Here is a 23,007-nt window from a genome sequence, read left to right on the forward strand (position 1 = left end):
CTGGAAAAAAAAAAGATGGATGCAATTTGCCAATTATGTTTATTACGTTAAGTTTGGATAGAATAGGAATATAGTTTCAACATACTGCAAATTTAGAGTATTAGATTTTGAAATTATTTGGCTATGGCTTAGGCTAGTTTTATTTGGTGTATCTAAATCTTGCATATATATATACACACCTATGGTTCAGATCAGATTGGAACCGGAACCATTAACATAAATTCACAGATCAAACTATTGAACATGGTTTATAATTTTTTGAAACCGGAGCCAAACCACACTATTAAAAAACTTAACCAAACTTTCTCAGCATATCCTTAGCGGATATTAATTATCAAAACACGTTATGGGCCGTCATTTTCCCCAAAACGTTAGCGTATTAACTGCACACCCTTCCATGGGTGTGCAGCCGCCTCTGCCAGCCCAACATCTTAAATTGAACAATCCGGCCCGATAACCACAGGTACCTCTTCTTCCTCCACCCCCCTCTCTCTCTCTCCCTGGCCGTTTCTCTCTCTAGGTTTGCTGTTCTCTTTTGTGCAATTTAGGTGCTTACAGATACATTGAGCGGTCTAGCAAAACAAACCCAGTTTCATGATCAAGGGGAATGCCCAATGAATCCACACACCAGGTTTGAATCCATTCATCAAAGCAGATGTAGTGGTAGTAGTAGCAGTATACATATACAATGATACGGACCACCACAACGATAACAACAAGAACAACGTCAAGAACAAGATCACTGTTTTCCTCAATCGCCTCTCCACTCACAGAACCTGTTCTACCCTCATCAGAAAACCAAGAACCAGGCCCACTGGTAAATACCCAACTCCTCTTATCAATCCTATGCAAACCCAATTGGCAGAAAGATCCCTACTTCAAGAAAATAATCCCCTCCATATCCCCAACCCATCTCACCTCTCTTTTTTCCGAATGTGGCCCTCACAATCTCAATCCCCATACTGCCCTTGCTCTCTTTAATCTCCTCTCCCAAAGACCCGCGTTCAAGCCCAATGTCCAGTCCTACTCCTCGCTCCTGCTCAACATCCTTGTACCCGGTCGACTCCTCGGGGTCGCGGAGAAGATCCGCATTGCAATGGTCAGGTCGTGCGAGTCCGCCCAGGATGCGGAATTTGTGTTGCGGGTTTTGAGAAAGATGAATGACACCAGTGTTGGTGGTGGTGGTGGTGAGGTTATGTTTAAGCTTACTCTTAGATGTTATAATATGATTTTGATGTCGTTGGCTCGGTTTCTAATGATAGATGAAATGAAGAGGGTGTATATGGAGGTTTTGGACGATAAAATTCCTCCGAATATTTACACTTTTAATACTATGATTAACGCGTATTGTAAGCTGGGGGATGTGGTCCAGGCAGAGTTGTATTTAAGTAAGATTTTGCAGGCTGGGTTGAGGCCGGATGTGCATACGTACACGTCGCTTATATTAGGCCATTGTAGAAGGAAAGATGTAGATAGTGCTTTTAGGATTTTCAAGGTTATGCCACACAAGGGGTGTCGAAGAAATGAGGTTTCTTATACGAATCTTATTCATGGGTTTTGTGAAGCTGGGAAAGTTGATGAAGCTCTCAAGTTGTTTGTGCATATGGGGGATGATGATTGTCATCCAACTGTCCGGACCTATACCGTTTTGATTTGCGCTTTGTGTGGATCCGGTAGGAAAACGGAAGCATTGAATCTTTTTGAAGAGATGATCGAAAAAGGTTGTGAGCCAAATGTACATACTTACACTGTACTGATTGATGACATGTGTAAAGATAACAAGCTTGCCAAAGCTAAGGAAATATTTGATGCAATGTCAGAGAAAGGGTTGATTCCAAGTGTTGTTACGTACAACGCTTTGATTGATGGGTACTGTAAGGAGGGATCTATTGATGCTGCATTTGAAATATTTGATCTGATGGAGTCGAATAATTGCAGCCCCAATGTTCGCACGTACAATGAGTTGATTTGCGGGTTTTGCAAGGCAAGAGAAGTCCACAAGGCAATGGCACTGCTTAGTAAGATGCTTGATAAAAAACTATTGCCTACCTTGATTACGTATAACCTGTTAATCCATGGACAGTGTAAAGAGGGTCACCTAGATAGTGCTTTTAGGTTGGTTAATTTGATGAATGAGAATGGTATGATCCCTGACCAGTGGACTTATAGTTCTCTTATAGATACGTTATGTAAAAAAGGGAGGGTGGAAGAAGCTCACAGCCTACTTGATTCTCTTGGAGGAAAAGGGATACGGGCAAATGAAGTTATTTTTACTGCTTTGATTGACGGTTATTGCAAAGCAGATAAAATTGACTTCGCTTGCAGGTTGTTGGAGAAGATGCTTGCAGAAAACTGTTTTCCAAACTCGTGGACTTTAAATGTATTGATGGATGGATTGTGCAGAGGGAATAAAACGCATGAAGCCTCACAATTACTTGAAAGGATGGTACATCGAGGTGTGAAGCCTACTGTTGTAACTTATTCAATACTCATTGAGCAAATGTTGAAAGAATATGCCTTTGATCATGCTCAGAATATCTTCGACCAAATGGTGTCCTTGGGACATAAGCCTGATGTTTGCACTTACACTTCGTTTCTACTTGCCTATTGCAACCAAGGGAAGTTGAAAGAAGCGGAGGAAGTAATGGCTAAAATGATAGAGCAAGGTGTTTTGCCAGATTATATTACTTACACAGTATTAATAGATGGGTATGCACGAGAAGGATTGATCCATCGTGCTTTTGATATTTTTAAATGCATGGTTGAGGCTGGATGTGAACCTTCTCAGTATACCTACTCAGTTCTCATTAAACATCTAATGAAGGAAAAGTGGTTGAATGAGAGTAGACATAGAATAGGACAAGAATCAAATCCAAATGTCACCTCTATCAATATTGCCGATGTATGGAAACTAATGGAATTTGATACTGCTCTGGCACTGTTTGAGAAAATGAATGAACATGGTTGCACACCTAATGCTAAGACCTACACTGCAATCATTATAGGTCTTAGCAGAGAGGGGCGCTTTGAAGTAGCCTGGAGATTGGTCGATCATATGACGAAAAGCGGAATATCTCCCGGTGAAGACATATACAATGCTCTTGTTGACTGTTGCTGCAGTTTGGGAATGTATGGGGAAGCATTGGCGATGATAGATACCATGATTCGATATGGTCTTTCACCGGATTTAGACAGCTATAAGCTGCTTGTTTGTGGGTTATTTGATGAAGGCAACATCGAAAAGGCTAAAGCAGCTTTTTGTAGCTTGCTTCACCATGGATACAACCATGATGAAGTGGTTTGGAAGCTCCTGATTGATGGCTTACTTAAAAGGGGTCTTGTTGATAGATGCTCTGAACTGGTGGATATTATGAAGGAAAAGGGCTGCCAATTTAGTCCTCAAACACATACTATGTTGATTGAAGGACTTTTTGACAGGACACAGGGGCGTGAAAGATAATGGTTTGATTATTTCATTAGCATTTTTCAAATTTGTCGCCAGATTTCCATCTGGTTCCTCGCATCCATGTCTGGGCGAAGAATACTTGTCAGAACAGAAGCCAACAGCAGCCTTTCTCACCTGCCTATAGAGAGCAGGTCGCATCCAAGGTTAAGCCCTTCAAAACTTCTGGTTATAAAGGGATGGGAGCCTAATGTAACAAATGGGACCCAGGACATGACTTTTTACTATTTCTTTGGGATCATTTCACGTTTTCTCCGAGTGTTCTCTTAGGTTGCTCTTCCACAGAAGTTGGTGGAGGTTAAGGGTGTACCGAGGCAGAACAAATTCTTTTGCCGCACAAACTTGAAAAGACTTTCTTGATTTATGCAAGTTATCTTGGTCTCAGTGATGGAGCAGTTATTATATGGGATGTACACTCAAAAACCAGTTGGATATTCAAAACTGCTTGTAGCTGTGGCCCAATACAACTGAAACAACTTCCAATACAAGCATGAGGCAAGTGACTGCTTGCTTTACCAACTCTTCTTCGATTTTCCTGTTTTCCTTTTTGTCCATTCTTCTTCTGTGATGAATCATTAGGTTTTACAAAACCAATGCAGGGCATGTTTTTATATTCTGCCACCCATATTTGAGCATTATTTCCTGGATTTTCTCCATTATTAAGTTTTGACTTTTTGATATTTCTTTCCACATAGAAGCCACAAATTCCGTCCACCCCTGGAAGCCACTTGCTCTTCTTTTAATAGTTGATTAATTGAAATCTTCTAATGTTGTTCGTGTGATTTTTTATTTATTTTGTGTGTAAAATTTTGTTGTTGATGTTTTTGGCAACTGTTTTGTGAAATAAACATAGCTGCTGGATAGCTCATATGGATGTACTTCAAATATCAGTTACATCAATCATGGTTTTTCCTTTGCTTGTAATTAAGCATCTTTTTTTCTCTCTTGGTATTTATGTTGTTTCTCAGCCCAAGTGCTGTCATAGCAGCCCAACATGCCGGAATTGTAGAATCTGAAAAGGCAGGTGGGTAAAACATTCAGTGTACTATTTATCTGAACTATATCATGAAATCTCCCTTGGAACCCTAATTAAGGAAGTTGGAATAATCTTATTTGCAAGTAATGCGTCAATGGTCTCTGAAGTAGTTCAAAATTATGTAGGGACAAACCTCGCAGGAACTCTTAGAGCATAGTTGCATGGGCGGTGAGGCCTCGAATTAACATATCATTCTATTCCAGCTCAGCTTGAGATTTTAGGCATGTTTGGCGGAAATCCATAAAAGGCAGAATGCCTAAGTGACTAAATCAGAGGTGGCGAGAGTGTCCCGGGTTTGCATTTCCATGTTCGGCAGAATGGGTCATACTTTATTTCCATTTCTTGCATTTCGTAATAGTGAATTTTTTCTCCATTTTCTAACTTTCTGAGGAGCTACCTTGAGTATTAATGTAATTTAACGGTTGCTTTGCTGTGAAAGTCTCATGAATAATTACAATCACTGGTTTGATCTGGGGACTTTTGAAGCATTTTCTAACTATCTGTTTCCAACCTAAGCTTCATCAATTCCATTTGATGGAAAAGCTTCTTTTCGGTACCTCCTACTGGTGGTGCTGAATTTGCTTTCGAACCTTGATTATTACAATATTCATAATAACGTATTCAGATTGTTCAGAAGGGATGTCAAAATAAGCTCGGTTGGGAAATAAGCAATAATTGCTGGTTCTGTACTTACCCTGGATGCCCACAACTTTGCTTTTGGTTATTGTCTGATCAAACAAATTGGTTTGGCCTGAGAGTGTGTCGCCATATACATAGGGCCGATTCGTTGTTTTTCCACATACCCTTGCCAAATTTCCTCTGCAAAACAAATTGAGGACCTCAACTAGTTGAGGTGGAGGTACATTCGCTACAAGGCGTAGCCTGCAAGTGTTCATTTTTATTGGGCTTTCAGAGGGCTATAAGAATTTCGTGGTTGGTAGGGGTACATGGGCTATGTATCAGCAATAGTGCTCTCTTATTTAAAGCGGAAAGGTATGCAACTGTTGTTGCCAAATGGGCCGTGGGAAATGCATGATTCTTTACATGGTTTCACAATTCTGTATAACCAAGGATAGGCATGGACCTTTAAAACTATGACACGGCAAAGAAAGAATGGGATTATTTTAGGGTTATGTGTAGTGGGTCCACTTGGAAAGTAGTATGAACTTGAGATCTGTTCCACATGCTACGCAGCGAAATAAATTTTTTAAGTCTTTTTTCGGCAACCCTCCTCTTGGTCACCACAACAGTCTTCTCTCCCTCCCACAGCCTTTGCACTCCTCCTGTCAGCGGTGGTTTACCTTCTCCCTTATTGAACTGATATCAGCAATATCGGGCCTTTGTGGATCATTCACAAGCTTCTACGATGACCACCTTAGTCACATATATTCACGGTTTTTATACCACAAGTACCTTACCCGTAACATGGATTTTGGATGCCGATTTATCCTATCATATGAATCCTGCCTTGTCTCTACTTATTAATAGTGTTTTGCCGGCCTCCCCCATTAGTATTTCCTCTACAATATCCTATCCATGTTGTTTTAATGGGTTCTATTCTCCTCGCATCACTATCCATCTCGAATGTCTTCTATGTTCTCCAATTACCCTTAAGCTTCTTTTGATCAGTCAATTGTCTGATTCTGGTTTTGATGTCCAATTCTCTTCTTTTGGTTGCTGTACTGGATTGGGCGTCCATTAAGCAGAGGCGTAGAGCTGGCGATTTGTATGTTTCAGACAATTTGTACGTTCCTATGGAGTCTACTTCACTACCATGTTGTCTTTCAGTTTAGATCAACATTCTTCCTCCTTTTATCTTTGCCATTTTAGATTAGGTCATTCATCTAGGGAGCATTTGAAAATTTTACTTAATTTTGGTTGTATGGAATTTTTTTTGTCCATGGTACTTCTGAGTGCGGTGGTTGTAAGTTTGTTGTTTGCAAAATGTAGTTGTTTTACCTTTTATTTAAAGAACTATTTCCACTTATTTTTTTTCCCATTGTTCTTCTAGTTTCAATCAAAGGTGATTTTCTGTATTAGGTCTCGTTGGTTGATAATTTTAGTATGTTTACATGGATGTATTTAATGAAAATGACATGAAAGTCTGATTTTTCAAAATTATCCGCCATTTCCATTCCATGATTCCAACTCTCTTTTTGAGTGCTGTCAAAATGTTCTATTTGGGTGGAAAATATTTTCTTAGCTGTGCATTGGTCCATTCACCAATCTTTTGGTGTCACACTCTCGCTAACTGGTCATGTTGTACAAAAGCATTGTCATCTCCTTGATACAACTTGGTCTATTCTTCTTTCTTCCTTTGTGCCTGTTGCATTATGGGGAGAGGTTGTGTTCATTGCTTCTTATCTTTTGAATCAGATGCCTACTCCGATTTTCTCTAGCTCTTTTCCGTATGAACATCCCTATGGTGAGTTTCCTATGCATTCCCTCCTTCATGTGTTTGTACCTACTTCTTTCCTTTCCCTAAGTGGGACTGCACTAAGCTTGTTGCCAGCTGCGTTTTATGTGAAATGGGTGGTTGTTTGTGTTCAACATCTGCAGAATCAATTAGGAGTGAATCGATGTATCATCTGCGTTCCAATAGTGCAAATGTGATATCAGCAAACAGGGATCTACACCAATATACAATTCTTGATCGTGCTCCTCTCACTGAAAACAAGACTGATAACAATTATGTTTTTTGTCAAGGCCAGTCTCGCACTCCAGAAATCAACTACTAAGAATTCCAGCCAACATTTCTCGGGATGGGTGGCTGTTTGTCTTCAACATCTGCGAAATCAAGTACGAGTGAATTGATGAATCATTGGCGTTCCAACAGTGCAAATGTGATATCAGCACGGGAATCTACACCAATATACAATTCCCCTGAACGTGTCTCAACTCCTTGAGATGGAATTCCAAACAACGCAGCTGCTAACTCCTACTTCTAAGTTCTTTGTCTGCAACTCAGACCACTTGTACTACGATGACTACATCCCGGCCTTGGACGCACAAGATAAATTACAGGCAAATCAGATCTACTTTGTGCTCCCCGCTTCTAAACTTCAGTACTGCCTTACTGCCTCCGACATGGCTGCTTTCGGCCGTCAAGGCCAGTCTCGCACTCCAGAAATCAACTACTAATAATTCCAGCAAACATTCTTCTTCTTCTATTGAATACATGCTAAGTGATGCAATCCACAAGGACAAGGGGAGCTAGAAAAAATAAGATTAAGGAAGCATTCATGTTTGGAAATTGCTTAGTTTCAAGCCATGCTAATGTGGGAGCAATTGTAATAACTCAACAATTATGTTTTTAGTCTTAGTAGAGTCTTATTTATGTCTAATTTAGGTTCAGTATGTTGCTGGTTAGTATTTCTAGTTGGGTATTTTGATAATTTTGGGATGTGATGGATTTGGGGGTCGCCCATATGGGTCAAGTGATTTTATTTGGTATTTTCCTTGTGTCTTATTTGGGTTTAGAACTTTAGATTGATTTTAGAAGTCAAAAGTTTAGTAGTTTCCTTATAGTATAAAGTAGGACGTCTCTGGTCTATATATAAGAATGTTATGTCTCAATAATAATGGAGTTGAATATTTATAAAATTGCATAGCTTTGAAGCTTTCTTTTGAGTTGTGTGATGCAATTCTAACCCTAGGTGCAATGCCTTTGGGAATCTAGGTGTGATGCCTAATTCTAGGAGACTAGGAGTGATTCCTAGATCTATCTTATTCTTCTCTTCTTTCTTTTTTGATTTCTTGCATAAAAAATTGGTACTCCCTTTGTCCCAAATTCTTGGTCCTCTACGGTTTTACTTGCAATTTTCAATCGCCTATATCTCTCAATGTATATTGTTTTTTATGTTTTTGAAAACATTGTTTTATAAATAATTGAAATCTATCTAACAAGATCCATATTGCATATTTTATCCGTATACATTGAGAGATATAGACCATTGAAAATTGCATGTAAAATTGTAGAGGACCAAGAATTTGGGATGGAGGGAGTAACATTGTTCCCGGATCACTGTTCACAACCCAGAACGACCCAGTTTTGGCCATGTTTCTCCTATTTTGTTAAGCCCTAACCCTAATCCTTCGATTCAATACAAGAACGCTAAACTTCCTTTTATTGTCCTTCTTCACTAAGTTTTGTGCTTCAAATGGGGTTCCTATTGATCATCCTACATGAGTACTGACTATTGCAAGCTTGTTGGTTGTCTCGTTTATCTGTGACTTTGCCTGAAATTGCTTATGTTGTTCGCATAAAGTTCGATAGTAAATACGAAAATACATATGTTATATACGTTAACAAATGATTTGTATGGTGGTTCTATTTGAAAAATGCAACATATCAGTATTTAAAACTTTAAGTTAACAAGTCTCTGTATTCCATAACTTAGAAAACTAAATCCATAGAGTTAATTCATACTATCAAAAAATAAATGAACTTCCTGATGTAAGTGGAAAATGTACCATCAATGCATACCTATGTGTCATGGATCATCTAGCACAACAATCCCCATATTATGTAATCGTCTGTGTTCCGATCAAATGGTATTAGTCTCCTTTTCCCCTTGATGTGCGATTTTTAAGACCTGAGAGTCTGAGGCTAAGATGCTCCCTCAATCGGTAGTTGCCTCACCACATATCAAGTTCGGACTTTACTCCATCATTTTAATCTAAGCTCATCTGATCCATGATCTGCCTTGCATTTTTATTCATTACCAATAGGGTATGTCACCTATTGGTTATGACGTGTACCTCTCATACCTCAAGTTGGGCTCCGAAGATTATGAAATCTTCATAGCAGCATTACTGTAGTCTAGAATCCATATTTTTTTTCCTTTCTAATCGACCTGATCACGCTCATTTTGTAATTTCAGAGTATGAAGCAATGAGTTGCATCAGCACATGAGGGATGGGATGCTTTTAGTTATTTTCTTCGTGACTACTGATGGTACATTTGGACACGTGAGAAGCTGACCCAGATTGCAATGCTAAGAAGCTGTCGATTTTCTACCATCTGCTCAAAAGCAGATAGATGAGGTACATTTCATTGATACACTTTAATACGTATTCTTGGGTTATATATTTTTCTGCTTCCCGTCTTCCGCAATTTTCCTCTAGATATTTATACACGTATACCTGTCACTTTTTACAGCCTTTAAAATTTGAAGTAGTTTCACATCTCCTAGTTTTACCATTTTCTAACCTTCCGCAGTTTGTTGTCTTTGGTTGACTTGTGATATTCGATACTTTTAGTGTGCAATTATTTTAAAACTATGTTTACTTCTGCATGATCACATTTACCTTGGTAGCACAATTACTAAGATCTCCATATCTTTGCGGGTGCAAACTCAACTAATGAGCAGATATGGGGATTTCAGCATTTTTTAAGGCTAACCCATTTTAGATCAGGACTGATGATGTCAGTAGAATATCATCTTCAGAGCTTTATAATGGAAATTCATCCCTTGTGGACGATGCATTGATTTCATAAACATGAAAGAAGCTATGAAATTATTTAGATGGCAAATTCTTTTAATCCTGATAATTTTATCTGACAAAATTTGCTGCAATGGATAACAAAAGCCATCATTGGTGCACCTGAATTGGAATGAATGGCCTCTGATTGGTCAACTATTTGTTCCCATGTCTTGGGGCCTGAACACTTCACCCGTGGAACAGTCATATTTCTCTGATTTGTAACCGACTCTAATTACTCTTTTTGAAGTGCCATTTTGTAACCCTGACTCTAAGAGCATCCACAGTGGAATAATCAAAAGTGGATAATCAAAAATTGCCACATCATCTTTTGGTTATCCATTTAAGGGGTTGCTAAGGTTAGCAATGTCGAGGTTCACAGTGGTACAATCAAAATTGAATAACCAAAACTTGTCACGTCACATTTTCAATTTATAAAAATCTAGAAATTGTGACATAGAAAATAATTTTTTAAAATAGTTTTCAAACTAATAGAAACAGGTTATTAAAAAAAGATAAAATAGTTTTTTGAAAACTTTGATTAAAAAAAAAACAGTTTAAGGGGAAAAGGTTTTAAAAATGAATAAAAAAAAGATTTTGAAAAAAAGTTTTTTTTTTTTTTCAAAAGAACAGTTTTAGTTTTAATAAAAAAACTGTTTTGAAATAATCATTTTTTTTTTTTTGAAAAAACAGTTTCAGGAAAAATAGTTTTAATAAAAAAAATTGTTTTTGCAAAAAAATAAAAACTTTTTTTAAAAGTATTTTTCTTAAAAACATGTTGACAATGGAAGAGATAGAAGGTTTTTGTGTAATGATGGTGTACTTGATTGAGAAAATGTGGAGACAATTAAATTTGATTATTGGCAAAAGATTTTTAGTTTTGATTATCCAATGACCAAAATTTGATGAGTTGCTAAGAGGTTGCTAAGTTTGGTTATTCCAATGTGAGCTCTTTTTTGAGCAAATGTTGTTAACTTTAGAAACCTTTTGGTTTTGATTATATCGCTAGTCTTTCATCTACATATGGTGTCACGTCGCATGGTCTTCAAATGTGATGATTGGGACCGTGCAATTTTTAGATCTCGTCAAGAAAACCACGTTCTTCAGATATCAATTGATCTGATTTTGGAACATATTTTTCTTGAAAAAAAAGAATGAAACACTTGACTTGATTTTTGGCATGTTGGTTGTTCTCAACGAGACAACGAGCTCTAAATTAAGCGGTTCCAATCATCTCTGAAATGAGCCCACGAATGGGTCAAACAGGATCGTCGGGTTCCTATGGTTATGTAATGTGTCCTTCAAAGATGGCTCTATGCATTTGTTTTACATCTGCTAGTAGATCCTTTCTTGTCGTCTTCCCTTTCTCGCCACGTATCCCTAATGCTTAATTGCATACTTGGCAGTATGACGAAAATGCCGAAAGCACGAAACATTTGGTTGTCCTTTCCCTTGATAACAAATATGCCTGCCTTACCACACCGCAGGTGGGCACACGGTAGTGTATTGTCCCCCTCCTTCGCTCCCACCCAAGTGAAGTTCAAGAGAGAGAGATCCGGTCGCTCTTTTGCTTGTCGAAGGAAAGGAAAACAATACAAATGAAAAGAGAAGACAAAAATAGAAAAAGATGATGCCAAATTTGCCAATACACTGCACGGAGGGTAAAAAATAAGTCGGACACGTGGCGCGTTAGCCAAGACGACACGTGGCCCGTTGACTGAAATAATTTAAAACGATAACCGCGGGACACGTGGCACGGTACCTGGAATAACAAGTGGCACTTGGAATCATGATAGCGGGACATGTGCCCAATGTACCCAAAATCGGATGGCCAAGAACCGAGTGCCAGAGACCGAATGTGCAAGGCCCGAGTGGCCAAGGACGGAAGGACCAAGGCCGGGTGATCAATGCCCGAGTGGCCAAGGCCAGGTGTTCGATGCTTGAGTGACCGAGGCCGGGCGTGACCGAGTGGCTATGGCCTGGTGGTTGATGCCCAAGTGGCCAAGGCCGGACCAAGCTCGGGCGACCAAGGACACACCACACCAAGTGGCCTAGCCCGCATGGCCAAATCGGGTGGCCTACCCCAGGTGGCCTAGCTCGGGTTGCGGCCTAACCTGGTTACCTACCACTGGCGGCCTAAGTGCAGCCTAGCCAGCCAGGGTGGCCTACCCCAAGCACTAGGACAGATGACAAGGCTAACTTAAGCCACATCCTTGGCCATGAGATGTGACCTTGGCCGTGAGCCTAAGCCATGAGTCATGCCCTTGGCCGCGAGACGTGGCCATGGCTGTGAGCCGAAACCACGAGCCTTGGCCTTGGCTGCAAGACGAGGCCTAGGCTGTATGACACAGCTTGGGCAACGAACCGATAAGGTTAAGAGATGTCGATGGGGAACCGATCACAATCACCGAAGACAAGCATGTCGCTGAGAGATGACAAGCCCTCAATTAACTTGACCTGGACAATGTTCCGCTCTGGTTGACTTGGTGAGACCCAAGGAGGAGCCATTAGAGGCTTGGTCGCGGTAGTGGCACTACCAAGAAACGAGTCATGACCATGGCGCTTAACGGTGATGGCAAGGTGGAGCCGGGACTTGACCGTGTTTGACAGTGGCAATGGTAGAACTGAGGTAGACCTTGACCAAGCCGTTCATCCAGAATTACTGGAGATCTTGCGGCTTGGTGGATAAAGAAAAAGGACCATCATAGAGAGGTGCTCCCGGAGTAGCACCCGCAGGACTACCGCGGGGACCGTGGCCACGGTAGGGATATTCCGCGCACTACTTGTGCGACATGTGTCCGAAATTTATAAGTCCACCCTGCACAGAAAGAGAGGTCAGGTGTGCCTATAAATAGGGCACTCCCCCCACATTATAGGGGGACAGTTAGACAGAGTTCGAGGGCGATTCTAGAGAGAGAAATACTCTAGAGAAGTCGCACTTGATCCTTGTTCTTGTTGGGTGATGATTTCTTGCCAAGGGTTCTCTCATACTGTTTAGCCTTGATTCTTTCACAGTTCAGATCATCGATCTAATCCTTTGTCGTCTATTAATGTCATCCCTCTCCAGTGCTTTTCGAGTATATTAAACCCCGGATTTCTACCCTTCATACACACTTTTATCCATTTTCCCTTGTAGCCTTGGAAATAAGTTTACAAGCCCAGGAAAAGGATATATAAGTTGAAAAATCAGTTTTTATGCTTTAATCATTCCACAATGCTAATTTTCTAACTTCTTATCAGTTGTTAATGAATAATTTTTGTTTGCAAAAAAGTCTTCAGGGACAACAAGAGAAGAGGAGCTTAGTATTAAAGCCTTTCGGAATTGTACCTGTATTGCCTCGCATCTGAATTCTGGCCGGAAGGTGAGTGACCTAAAAGAGAAGTTTCTTTTTCCCTTTCTTTAAACTATCAAACAATGCTGAGTCTAATATCTGTCCTCAAATCTTCTGAACAAAGTTTTTTTATTAGTTAAAAAAGCCTTCAATTCTTCAAGTCTGTTGTACAACTTACAGCTAATTTATAAGGTGAAAGTACATGGAGACCCCTCAACTATCATTTTTTCCCACCGAGACCCCCTCACATTTAAAATTGCCCGTACAGACCCCCTCAAGTGACACCCTTCTGCCTCGGAACCATTTGTGATGAACCTCCATCCATTAATCGGACGAAAATACCTTCATTGCATTACATACATACATACATCCACTCTAACCCTTCTCTTTCTCCCCTCTACCCTATTCTAGAAATAAACCAAAAAAAAATAACAAAACCAGAGACTCATCCCCACTCCTAACCCTCATCCATTCCACCAATTCCTCTCCATCCTTCCGAACAACCCTAGCCCCTCAATATGTGGCCAAAATAAACTTCCACCCCAAGTTCCTAACCTCATTGGGCTCCGCCGACAGAAGTTTTTTCCGGTGGTCCCTCCTACAATGGGGCATAAACCAATCCGTGAGGATCCTGGTGTTCGTTTCCATTCCAGTTGGGGAAAAACTTAAGGAGATGCTGAGATCGATTAAAGTCGTTGGTAACCAGATCTAGCTACCTCAACGGACAGAGTCCTCCGGTGCCGTTGCAGCCAGAGGAGATGGATGAAGGGGTAACGATCCATCCCAGTTGCGATGCCTATGACTCACCAATAAACACCATGTCCGAGAAGCGGGCGTAACGATTAACAAATGTAGTGTAGTCCGATTTTGGGAGGTGGTAGGTGTGAAATTGGATTGGGTCTCTCTCTACCTCTCTGAAAATATAGCCCCATTTCAGGATAACGTTCAGGCCCCTTTTTCCTTTTGATTATGAAATTGATTTTTCTAGGTTTCTTTGATTTTGAATTAGTTGGTGGATTCAAATCAATTGGTGGATTTCTTTTGATTATGAAATTGATTTCTTTTAATAGCCATGGTTCTCTGTGTGAGTAGTTGATGAGAGAGAAAGACAGAGGGAGGAAAGAAGACAGAGAAGGCTAACGCAAATAAGGGTATAATATAAAAAGGGCATCTTAGTCATTTCCTCCATTGCGTTAACAGAGTTAGCATTTTTTTTTGTTTCCAGTAGTTGAGGGGGTCTGTATGGGCGATTTTAAATGTGAGGGGGTCTCGGTGGGAAAATGTGATAGTTGAGGGGGTCTCCATGTACTTTCACCAATTTGTAACTCTACAATGTCTTTAACTGCATGATTGAAGATGACCTTAGTCTTTCTTTTCCTTTATGGTGGGTCAATTTAACTTCCTTTATTTGGGTTTCCTCTATTTTGCATACTTCGAGCATCTCTAGCAGATATTTCAAAAGTTATCATCCAATGTGTACTTCGCTACCTTACTTTATTATTTGAAGAGTGAAGTTTTGTAGTGCACTGATGCACTCCACCGGACTCTTTAGATTCTTCTTATTACTTTTGTTTTTGTAAGTTTTCTACCTTAACAGTGTACCCACAGATTCTTCAAATACCAAATCACTTTTCGAATTAGGACTTGGTATTTGAAGGATGCTACTCATACTTCAAATTTGAAGAGTGATACAACAAAAGTTTTTGGCTCCGGAGAAGTCTGCTACGTTTTAGTTGACTTCTGATGAAGGCAACATGGTCCTACTATTCGTACAAAGGAGAATATCCGTATTTTTTTAACATCCATGTTACAAGGGATTTTATCTACACACTCGTGTTTGGAATTTCATTAGTTTTTCTTTAAATACACTGTGTAGCTGCGAAATGTGAGGTCCAGTAGCCATAATGGAGATGGTGGTTTGGAAGACAACCTTATATATGAACCGAGGAATTGTTTGTGTGGGATTTTAAAGATTGTTGACTCGGACAAGCCAAACAAGGGCCGGTTGTATTTTGGGTGTGCTAAGCCACAATCGCAGAGATTTGCTCCCCCAAGATTAGTGGAAGAGCGCGTAAGTTGGCCCAAACACTTGAGTTATTAGAAAAATCACAGAGATTTGCCAAGGCATGCAAGTCAATTTCTTGACCGTGCTGATGAACAACCTCCAATCAAAATCTTGTAGCTCTCCTAATGAAGATTGAGATGCTTGAACATAACATGCAACTTAGGAGGCAATTGTCCAAGGGTTTGCTTGTATGCTTAATTGCAGCAATGCTTGTCATGTGCAAAGGAGAAATTGTACTTCAGTCATCTTACTTCGTTTTCTCTTTATTGAGTGCTATGACTTATATTTCCTACTCGCCTCTATAGTATTCTTGTCACAGATGCATTTTTGGTTTTATGTTAAATCCTTGTCATGACTTAGTAGAATGGACAATAGCTTGTATAAGTGCAACAAGTATCCCTGATAATCGCTTTTATAGTTACCCAATGGACTCTTTTCAAGACAAGAATAAGGTTAAGGGTAAGGCTGCAACCGCCAACCTCTGCTGGAAATCAGAAGGCAAGTTGGGAAGCACAGTCCAAGCAGTGCTTTATCTGTGTTAGTGTTGAAGATCTGGAAAGAGATAACAACCTGGGGAGTCGCCTTAGTAGGGTTGGTTGGGCCAATGTCACTCGAAATTTAATTGGTGAACGAGCACAACGCACAACCACCGTTGAAGAACCATTGGGGTTTTCTGAAAAAGGAGCGTTAGCTGTGGAGTAATTTGTTGCTTGGTTAAAGTGGCTTGGGTTGCGATCCTAACGCAGGAGCCATAGATGCATCTGAGGACTGGTGGAAACTCTAAGTTGCAGGTTTGTTGGGAAATATCTGAATTTAACCTAAATTTTCATTTGCAATTGCATGATATAGAACGCATGATCACTACTTGTTTAACACTTTATTGTAATTAATCTTTGGCAGCACTATCTTGATGCATAAATTTTTTTAGGAAAAGCCAATTGCGTTGGAGGATGAACTACAATTCTTGTTCCAAAGCAATATGGCAACTGGGGAATTTGCTTAAAAGCCTAGTTTTCTGGAATTTTTACAGAATTGGAGGGGGACTACCATGTTACTTTGCATGATGAAGAGGATGCAGGCGATGACGACGACAATCTAGAGTTGGTACCCAACTGAAGTTCTAGAGTTGGTACCCAACTGAAGTAACAAAGAAAAGTCGTACTGAAGTTGGTTTGAAAAAGGCCATTGCAAAATAAGAACTTCGGCAGGTGAGCTGCAGACCATCAAGTTCATGAATTGTGCACCACTGCCACCACATGGCCCCTGATATTCCCACGATGGAGGAGTGTATGGCAAAGCTGTCATCAATGGTGGAGTTTGCTGAAAACAGTCCAATATGGGTGAATGGTGCAATTTTTTTCATGAATACGAAGTATCTTGCATTTTTGTTGCATGCCCAGAGAGTGAGAAGAGGTATTATTGGATCGTGAAAGAATATGAATGGAGGAAGCCCGAGAAAAAAAGATGCATTGGTTGGACCAATTAATTAGACTATTGTGCTTTAGCTTGGCTCTTGAACCATGGTTGCAAAAACTCAGTTTCACTTCAGACACGGTGGTTTAATTTCAGTTGATGTCTTGTTTTATTTCAGACACGGTTGTTTTATTTCAGTTGATGTGCTCAGTTTCTCTTCAGACACGGTTGTTTTATTTCAGTCGATGTCTTGTTTTATTTCAGACACGGCTTCCCCCCCCCCCCCCCCCCACCCCCCCCCGCCTCATCAAGAATTTTACTTTGTCCATTGGTTTTTTTTGTGTTCTTTCATAGCAAAATGGATTTCTGTTGTTGAACTGCTTCGGACCCATTTTATGTTGCTTATACGTGTTATGAAACTGCAGGGGTATCATTAGAGCATTTTCAAACTGGTTTTGAAACTGCTGTACCTGGCTTCATATTTTTTTTTCTTCCGATCAGCAAAGGGAAAAAAGATTGATACGGAGTACATGATAAGTTATTATGTAATCCTGCCAACGTCCCATCAGATCTAAACGAAGCTATAGGAGAAAGGATACAAACTGTAAGAATTTCACTCCACATTAACCAACCAAATGATACATAAGCACAAGTGCCACATCAGCCCTGGAAGCCCAATGCATATGGCTTCAACAGAACGAAGCATTAACAAACAACAATTGCAAAAACACGCTGAAAACATGATATCAATTCAGTGTTCTAAAAGTTGGCCGACTAGTAATTGCAACTGTTCCAATACAGGACCCTGAAACTCAAACTTCTCATTCTCTAAGGACGACATTGTTTGTATCAGGGACGGTTGCTGCTGGTTGTCTTGTGACAGCAGCCAAAATGTCAGCATAACCCACCACCCCAACCAAGACATCATCATTTTCAGCATCAGTGACCCACACATGAGTGGCGCGATGAGATAGCATTTGAGCCATGACCGCAGCTAACGAACTTGTAACCTTACAGGTCAAGGGTGCACTTCTACCCCTGTACATGCTCCTACCGACACCAAAACTCGGGGAGTTTGGAGTAGTGCTAACAAACCCAATGCTCCTACTGCTGAACTTCTTTGGCCGCATTGTGGTGCCATTAACTGCTGAATGGTTATCTCCAGCTGTGGCTGTGGCTGCTGCTGCTGAATTAATCATAACATCATCTGGTAGTAGTAACAGAGACGACCTCGAAGTGACATTATCTTCAACCCCCATCACAAATTGTCCTGCTGACAGATTGGCCAAGGCCCAAGCAGCGGCTAAGTAGTCGCATTTCCACAGTTTGCAGGCCGAAATTTCTCCAAGTATCTTATATCGGCCATCTGATATGGGCTCCACAACAGCAACTGCACTTGGGTCCTCAGGAAGCTTTTGGATGGCTTCAATAGCTGGATTGGATGCTTGGATGGAGTGGTAGTTTGGGTTGATGGCCCCGAGGGAGGATATGGAAGAAAGCGGGAGAGGAGCCAATGCACCGAGGCAACCAATCAGGAAACGGATGACATCTTCTCTCGATAGACAACAGAACTTTCCATGGATGGAGGTAGTGGCAGTTGTAGAAGATGCGGAAGGGCGGTTGATGCTGTTGGTTGCAGAGTTGGTGCTAGAGCTTTCAAGGTTCTTGAGCCACTTTCCGTTGTATAGAATAGAAAACCGCTTGCTCATTCCTTTCCATACTACACTTTTGGGCACAAGGAGACGCCTAACACCCTGCTTCATCATCTCAAGCGCATCTATCAATCTTGCAGACAAACCGGAAAACCAGAATTGCTTCAGTTAGAATCAAGAGAGAACATTTATGAATTCAAGCTTCTGCTTCACATTTATTCCTGCTTTCCAAAAGGTACAGTAAAAACAATATTGAAAGATCCCTGGGCTAATGGTAATGTTAGGCTTTGTTACTTACAGTACTTAGATCACCTAAAGGATAATCATACGACCATACAGCATTCACTCCTTATTACACCACAACAAATGTCTTGCATTATACATGTTTTTGTTTGATTAGAGTAAGATTGTCGCAATTTACGACGTCTTAGGTCCCCTTTACTAGGGTTGGCAGCAATATGTCCTATTACTCTAGTTCCTCTATTCACACACTTGATTAATTCCAGGACAATCATCTTGTTTCTCACGTTATGAGCCCTAAGTACCTCCACACCTTCTACATCTTTTAACACCAAGAAGTTAGTCAATCAAACCTCCCAAATCCACTAGCTGGCCTATCTTTCCCTTAATCCCAAAAGGTATCTCCTCTTTCATGTACAATTAGTTCTCCATTTTAGCTTCTCCCACAGTGCATATACCGAAGTATATAACTTCACCCAATTGAGAATTTGGGATATTAAAAATAATTTACTTTTAATGTACTTTTATAAATAAATAAAAAATATCCTACAGAAGTATATAACTCCCTCTGTCCCATAAAGATTGTCTGGCCCACAAAATGAGAACTTAGAAACAATGTACTTTTATAATAATAAAAAATCCTAACATTTTTGCATAAATTGGAAGAACTGACATCTAGTAACTGGCGAGAAAATTTTAAATTGTCACAAAAATGCATTATTTTTAAGTTCTCATTTTGCAAGGCGGACAATCTTTTTTGGACAAGTAGACAAGTTTAACCAAACAAGGTAACATATCCGGTGTCTAGTGATTTTTGTCCCGCCCTATTTTTTGTTAGGTTGATCTGATTTTTCATTTCTGTTCGTGTGTCCAAACTGCACTCACCATAGTTGTTAGATCATTATAATACACCACAGTGGTCTTCAATCGTGCCAAAAACCAGCCAAATTTTACATTTATTACAATCATAGCTTCAAAGCACAAGAAAACATTACAAAAGACAAGAAACTTGAAATGTAATACTTTGTTCACTTACAAGTTTTAAGAATTTTTTTTTACTCTTTGCACGGTTCTCTATAAGTTTCTCTATCTATTTCTCTCCCCTCATTACCACTCATTACATCAAAAAAAAATCTCAAAACTTAAAACCAAATAAAGTGTTTATGATCTGGTAGCCCTAGCTCGGTTGGGCAAGAAGCTTCAGTTTTGAACCCTAAAGCAAAGTCTCAGCACCTATGTTACCAGCAACTTTCTTAGAATTTCGACTTATCATCTCAAGGGGGAATGCCAAGGTCTGACTCAGCAGTAGGGCCACAACAAAAAATGAATGAAGTAAGCTATAATGGTGAAGAGCTAGGATGCATCAACGAAAATTGGGAACTATGTATAGAACAACAGAATGCTTGTTAATGTGATGGAAATTTGACAACATTGCTCCATATTGTTTGGGTACCTTCATTTGCAATGGCAAGGTACGACCAACATCAAGCAAGCGGTGGTGCTTACACTCTACAACACCATTCTATTGAGAAACGTGAACACACCTATTCTCCGGGAAAATACCATGATTCGATGCAAAAAGTCAACAACCAAATGTCTATGAACTGCCAACACACATAGGAGGCCGTCGTACCCATGTCAGGTATGTTGGGGAGATGCCGAAAGTACGTACAAGACATCTCCCATCTAACTTTAATTGATTTTCTATGGTGGGATGCAGTTGAGATAGGGGAACACGGGGGACACATGTGGGACATGGCGGGGTGACTTGTGAAAATTCTAATAAAATTTTGGTGGTAAATATTCACAACTTCAAAAGTTTAGCGTCAAAACTCAAAAGTATTATGAAATAAATATAAACACATGATACATGATCCATCACACAGTCCTTTGCTCATTGTTATTGGATAGAAACCCTAAGTCAATCGTAGAGTGACATCTTTGTTGCTTTGCCAGCTCACAACTCTGGCGATCATCGACGAGAGCTGTGGCCAGAACAAGTACCTGACTACTTATACTACCTGACTAATTGTACTACCTGACTAATTGTTTAGCAGCAATTAGTTGCTTGTTTGATTGCTGGGCTATTTTTTATTTTTTAGTTTTTGACGACATAGGAGCTATCTCCACACACCTAAACAGCTTCAGACTAATGCACCTACGCAAAGCAACACCCACGGAAAGCAGTTAGAAGCAGCTAGGAGGGGGGACCACTAGACTCGCCCATGAGGCTATCCACATGGACTTTCACCTCCCAACTGATTGGCCTACCCCCGAGAATCGAACTCACAGCTCCAGGGTGAGAACAAATCCCCTGTCCATTGGAGACAACCCTCGTCGGGTTATTGCTGGACTAGAAGGGTGGTATTAGGATTAGGCAGAACGCAAGGGCCCACATGTTTCCCATTATCCGTGTTTGTGTGCATCAAGATTAACCACTGGACTGGACAAGAAAAGGTGAGACTGTTATTCCATTTAGTACCCCATGTGGGGATTAAGACCAGGGAGGGGTGGTATTAGCTAGTCCCTTCTCCGGATTATCTCCCTCCTCATCAATCGAACGACCAAAATAATCCCATCACATTTATCCCATCTTTATCTCACCCTACAAATAATGCCAACATTCATACAATCCCATCTATTATCCCGTGAATCTCAATTGACCCTCTATCCCCATCCTTAATCCCATCTTCTTCAATCCTTCCTAAAAATAATCCAACAATCAGACGTGCCTGATGTCTATAACCATTAACCCACAAAGTAACTAGAACTGGTATCCAGAAAGGCAAAGCAACCAACCTAGTAGCAGGATCAACCTCCTTGAGCAAGGAACCGTTGCGAACCACCACATCGGAAACCAGAGTCCTCATTGCCTTCTCCTGATCCTCCAAACACTCCTTCCTGGCCAGGAACGCCACCAGATCAAGCGAATTCAGAATACCCACAAACCTCTGCTGCCTCATCTCCGCATTCTCCACACCCATCACCCCGCTCTTATGGGATCTCTTCCTCCACACGGGTATCCCGCCTTCCATCGACTCCCCTATCGCCCTGATCGCCGCCTCCACCGTCTCCGTCTCCAGGAACTCCACCAGCTCCGGCTTCCCCACCGTCAGATCCCCCACCACATGGTACAAGAAAACCGACGCCATTTCACAAAAGGACTCGATTACAGAAACGACCGAATTGGGTTCTATAACAGGGAGTGGAGGAAGATGAGGAGGAGGTGAAAACGGGTGATGGGTTTGTTGTTGTTGTTCAGAAGAGGAGAAATGGGTATTATTATTGTTGCGAAGGGAGGGCGATGAGAGGGGTTGATAAAGGGGAGGAGGAAATGGGGATTTCTGGCCATGATATTGATGATGGTGCGTTAATAAGAGGGGTAGTAGTAGGGAGGAGAAGGCCCATGAAATTTGGCTTGTGATGTTGGAGTCGAGTTGTCTTGATTTGGGGATCTCTCAGTTAGAAGTCCGTTTTTGGTGGAATAATAATGTGCGCGAAAACCGGTGGTCTGGTATGTGCAGGAGAGAGAGAGAGAGAGAGAGAGAGAGAGAGAGAGAGAGAGCGGGGGGGGGGGGGGGGATCCAGAACCAGAAGGGATTTCCCAATTTGATCGGTTATTGGGAACTCGGGGACTGCAGTCCGATGGAACACGGCAGGCTTATGTACCCGAGAAATTTTTGTGTCGGGCAAGTACCACACGCGTGGTACGTTATTTGCGAGCATAGTTGTCCAAACGTATCGTGGACAATCCGAATTTTAGAAAGAAGAAGATGAAAGATAATGATCGGATGAGGTACGGGGGGAGAGAGTGAAGAAATTTAGCCTATCCAAATCATGTTTAGACGGCTGGGATGCGTCTTGGGTACGGCCACGTGGTACTAGCTCCGCAAAATTTCTCGATGTACCCACGGATAACACTTGTGGGGTTAGTCCGGGTGGTCAGTGGATGTGCTTTGACGTAATTGTTCAACATTCGACATTCTGGATCAAACCGTGATAAAATAATTTTATTGTGAATTATCTAGTTCTAACGTTGATTTTGCATTTGACCAAAGTGGGATGGGGATTAGGTGGTATATACGTAAACAAGCCCGTACACTCCTAACCGCCGTATCACAACCTAGGGATGTAAAAAAGTTGACCCTTTAAATCAAAGCTATGAATAGCCTTTGACCTCTCGTTGACTAACATACTAACCCCGCTAACTCTGCTGAAGTATAAACTATGGCAAAAAAAAAAATTCAAACTGAGCCGATTAATGGAAACAAAGAAAGAGAGATTCGTGCCGGTGGATCCCTTTCCCCCGCCCCTCTCCAAGT

The 23,007-nt window shown here is 40.8% G+C and overlaps 2 protein-coding genes across 6 annotated transcripts; one reads left to right on the forward strand and one right to left on the reverse strand.

Moving 5' to 3' along the window:
- Positions 1-373: 373 nt before the first annotated feature.
- Positions 374-17,056, forward strand: LOC131327253 (pentatricopeptide repeat-containing protein At5g65560). Of its 5 annotated transcripts, none has more exons than XM_058360311.1 (5): positions 374-3,958; positions 9,383-9,545; positions 13,256-13,345; positions 15,192-16,171; positions 16,281-17,056. In XM_058360311.1, the coding sequence occupies exon 1, from the start codon at positions 689-691 to the stop codon at positions 3,458-3,460; it is 2,772 nt and encodes a 923-aa protein (XP_058216294.1). In that variant the 5' UTR covers positions 374-688; the 3' UTR covers positions 3,461-3,958; positions 9,383-9,545; positions 13,256-13,345; positions 15,192-16,171; positions 16,281-17,056. The 5 variants fall into 5 exon arrangements, 2 of the variants coding, with proteins under 2 accessions (XP_058216294.1, XP_058216293.1); XM_058360310.1 differs by having other exon boundaries at positions 15,799-16,171; XR_009200249.1 differs by lacking the exon at positions 374-3,958 and adding an exon at positions 4,525-4,792 and having other exon boundaries at positions 13,496-16,171.
- Positions 17,057-17,393: 337 nt separating this feature from the next.
- On the reverse strand, positions 17,394-22,414 carry LOC131327254 (CBS domain-containing protein CBSX6). Its single transcript, XM_058360313.1, has 2 exons — positions 21,485-22,414; positions 17,394-18,578 (listed from the first exon to the last, which is right to left on the reverse strand). Exons 1-2 carry the CDS (start codon positions 21,835-21,837, stop codon positions 17,615-17,617), a joined length of 1,317 nt encoding a protein of 438 aa, XP_058216296.1. The 5' UTR covers positions 21,838-22,414; the 3' UTR covers positions 17,394-17,614.
- Positions 22,415-23,007: the final 593 nt, after the last annotated feature.

This window comes from Rhododendron vialii, chromosome 5a (assembly GCF_030253575.1).
Source record: "Rhododendron vialii isolate Sample 1 chromosome 5a, ASM3025357v1".
Taxonomy (NCBI): Eukaryota; Viridiplantae; Streptophyta; class Magnoliopsida; order Ericales; family Ericaceae; genus Rhododendron; species Rhododendron vialii.

What these genes read in the sequence shown, in the direction of transcription:
- LOC131327253 (XM_058360311.1), top strand. Translation starts at nt 689, where the DNA reads ATGATACGGACCACCACAACGATAACAACAAGAACAACGTCAAGAACA.
- LOC131327254 (XM_058360313.1), bottom strand. Translation starts at nt 21,837, where the DNA reads ATGGCGTCGGTTTTCTTGTACCATGTGGTGGGGGATCTGACGGTGGGG. An exon ending in GAGGTTGATCCTGCTACTAG is followed by an intron (nt 18,579 to 21,484) that starts GTTGGTTGCTTT and finishes TTTGTCTGCAAG; the next exon opens with ATTGATAGATGCGCTTGAGA.